General features: G+C 33.7%; 1 protein-coding gene across 3 annotated transcripts in view; it reads right to left on the minus strand.

The window, feature by feature from the left end:
• LOC107570175 (microtubule-associated protein RP/EB family member 3-like) overlaps positions 1-918 on the minus strand; it is a 14241-nt gene that overhangs the window by 18 nt on the left and 13305 nt on the right. For all 3 annotated transcript variants that reach the window (XM_016256382.1, XM_016256381.1, XM_016256383.1), the window contains exon 8: positions 1-94. This exon is cut by the window's left edge and continues 18 nt beyond it. In XM_016256382.1, coding sequence (XP_016111868.1) covers positions 29-94 — 66 coding nt within the window. In that variant the 3' untranslated portion in view covers positions 1-28. The remainder of the gene's footprint in view (positions 95-918) is intronic.

Here is a 918-nt window from a genome sequence, read left to right on the forward strand (position 1 = left end):
GAGAGAGAGAGAGTGAGGATGAGGAGGATCAGTATTCATCCTGGTCCTGCGGCTGTTCGTCAATCTCCTCGTCCTCCGGAGGCACGAAGCCATCCTGAAAACAAACCAAACATCAATAAACTGTACGTTTGGGGACACTGTATGGAAGCTCGTTTCGGGCACGGAATAAAAAAATTTTTAAAAAGCAATTGCGACTTTTTAATTTCACAGTTTTGGCCTTTATAAACTTGGGATTACAAGATACAAACCTGCAATTATGCGAAAAAAGTCTGAATTTTTAATTCTGGGGCAGAAACAAAAAAAAGAATTGCAGGATATAAACTCAGAATTCTGTGGAAAAAAGTCAGAATTGTGAGAAATAATTTTTTTTTTAAATTTGGACAAAAGTCAGAATTGCAATAAAATGTTATAATTGCGAGAGAAAAAAAATCTGAATTCAGAAAAAGTCAGAATTGCGAGAAAAAACGGAATTGTGAGAAAAAAAAATTGAATTGCGAGAAAAAACTGAATTGTGAGAAAAGTCAAAATTTTCGAGAAAAAGTCAGAATTGCGAGAAAAAAATGAATTGTGAGAAAAAAACTAGAATTGCGAGAAAAAAATGAATTGTGAGAAAAAAAAGCCAGAATTGCGAGAAAAAACTGAATTCTGATAAAAAAAAGTCAGAATTGCGAGACAAAAGTGAATTGTGAGAAAAAAGTCAGAATTGCGAGACAAAAATCAGAATTGCGAGAAAAAAAGAGAATTGTGAGAAAAAAGTCAGAATTGCGAGACAAAAAACAGAATTGCGAGACAAAAATCAGAATTGCGAGACAAACAGAATTGCGAGATATAAATCAGAATTGTGAGACATCAAACAGAATTGCAAGAGAAACAGAATTGCGAGATATAGTCAGAATTGCGAGATATAAATCAGAATTG

This window comes from Sinocyclocheilus grahami, unplaced genomic scaffold, assembly GCF_001515645.1.
Source record: "Sinocyclocheilus grahami isolate Dianchi unplaced genomic scaffold, SAMN03320097.WGS_v1.1 scaffold1423.1, whole genome shotgun sequence".
Classification (NCBI taxonomy): Eukaryota; Metazoa; Chordata; class Actinopteri; order Cypriniformes; family Cyprinidae; genus Sinocyclocheilus; species Sinocyclocheilus grahami.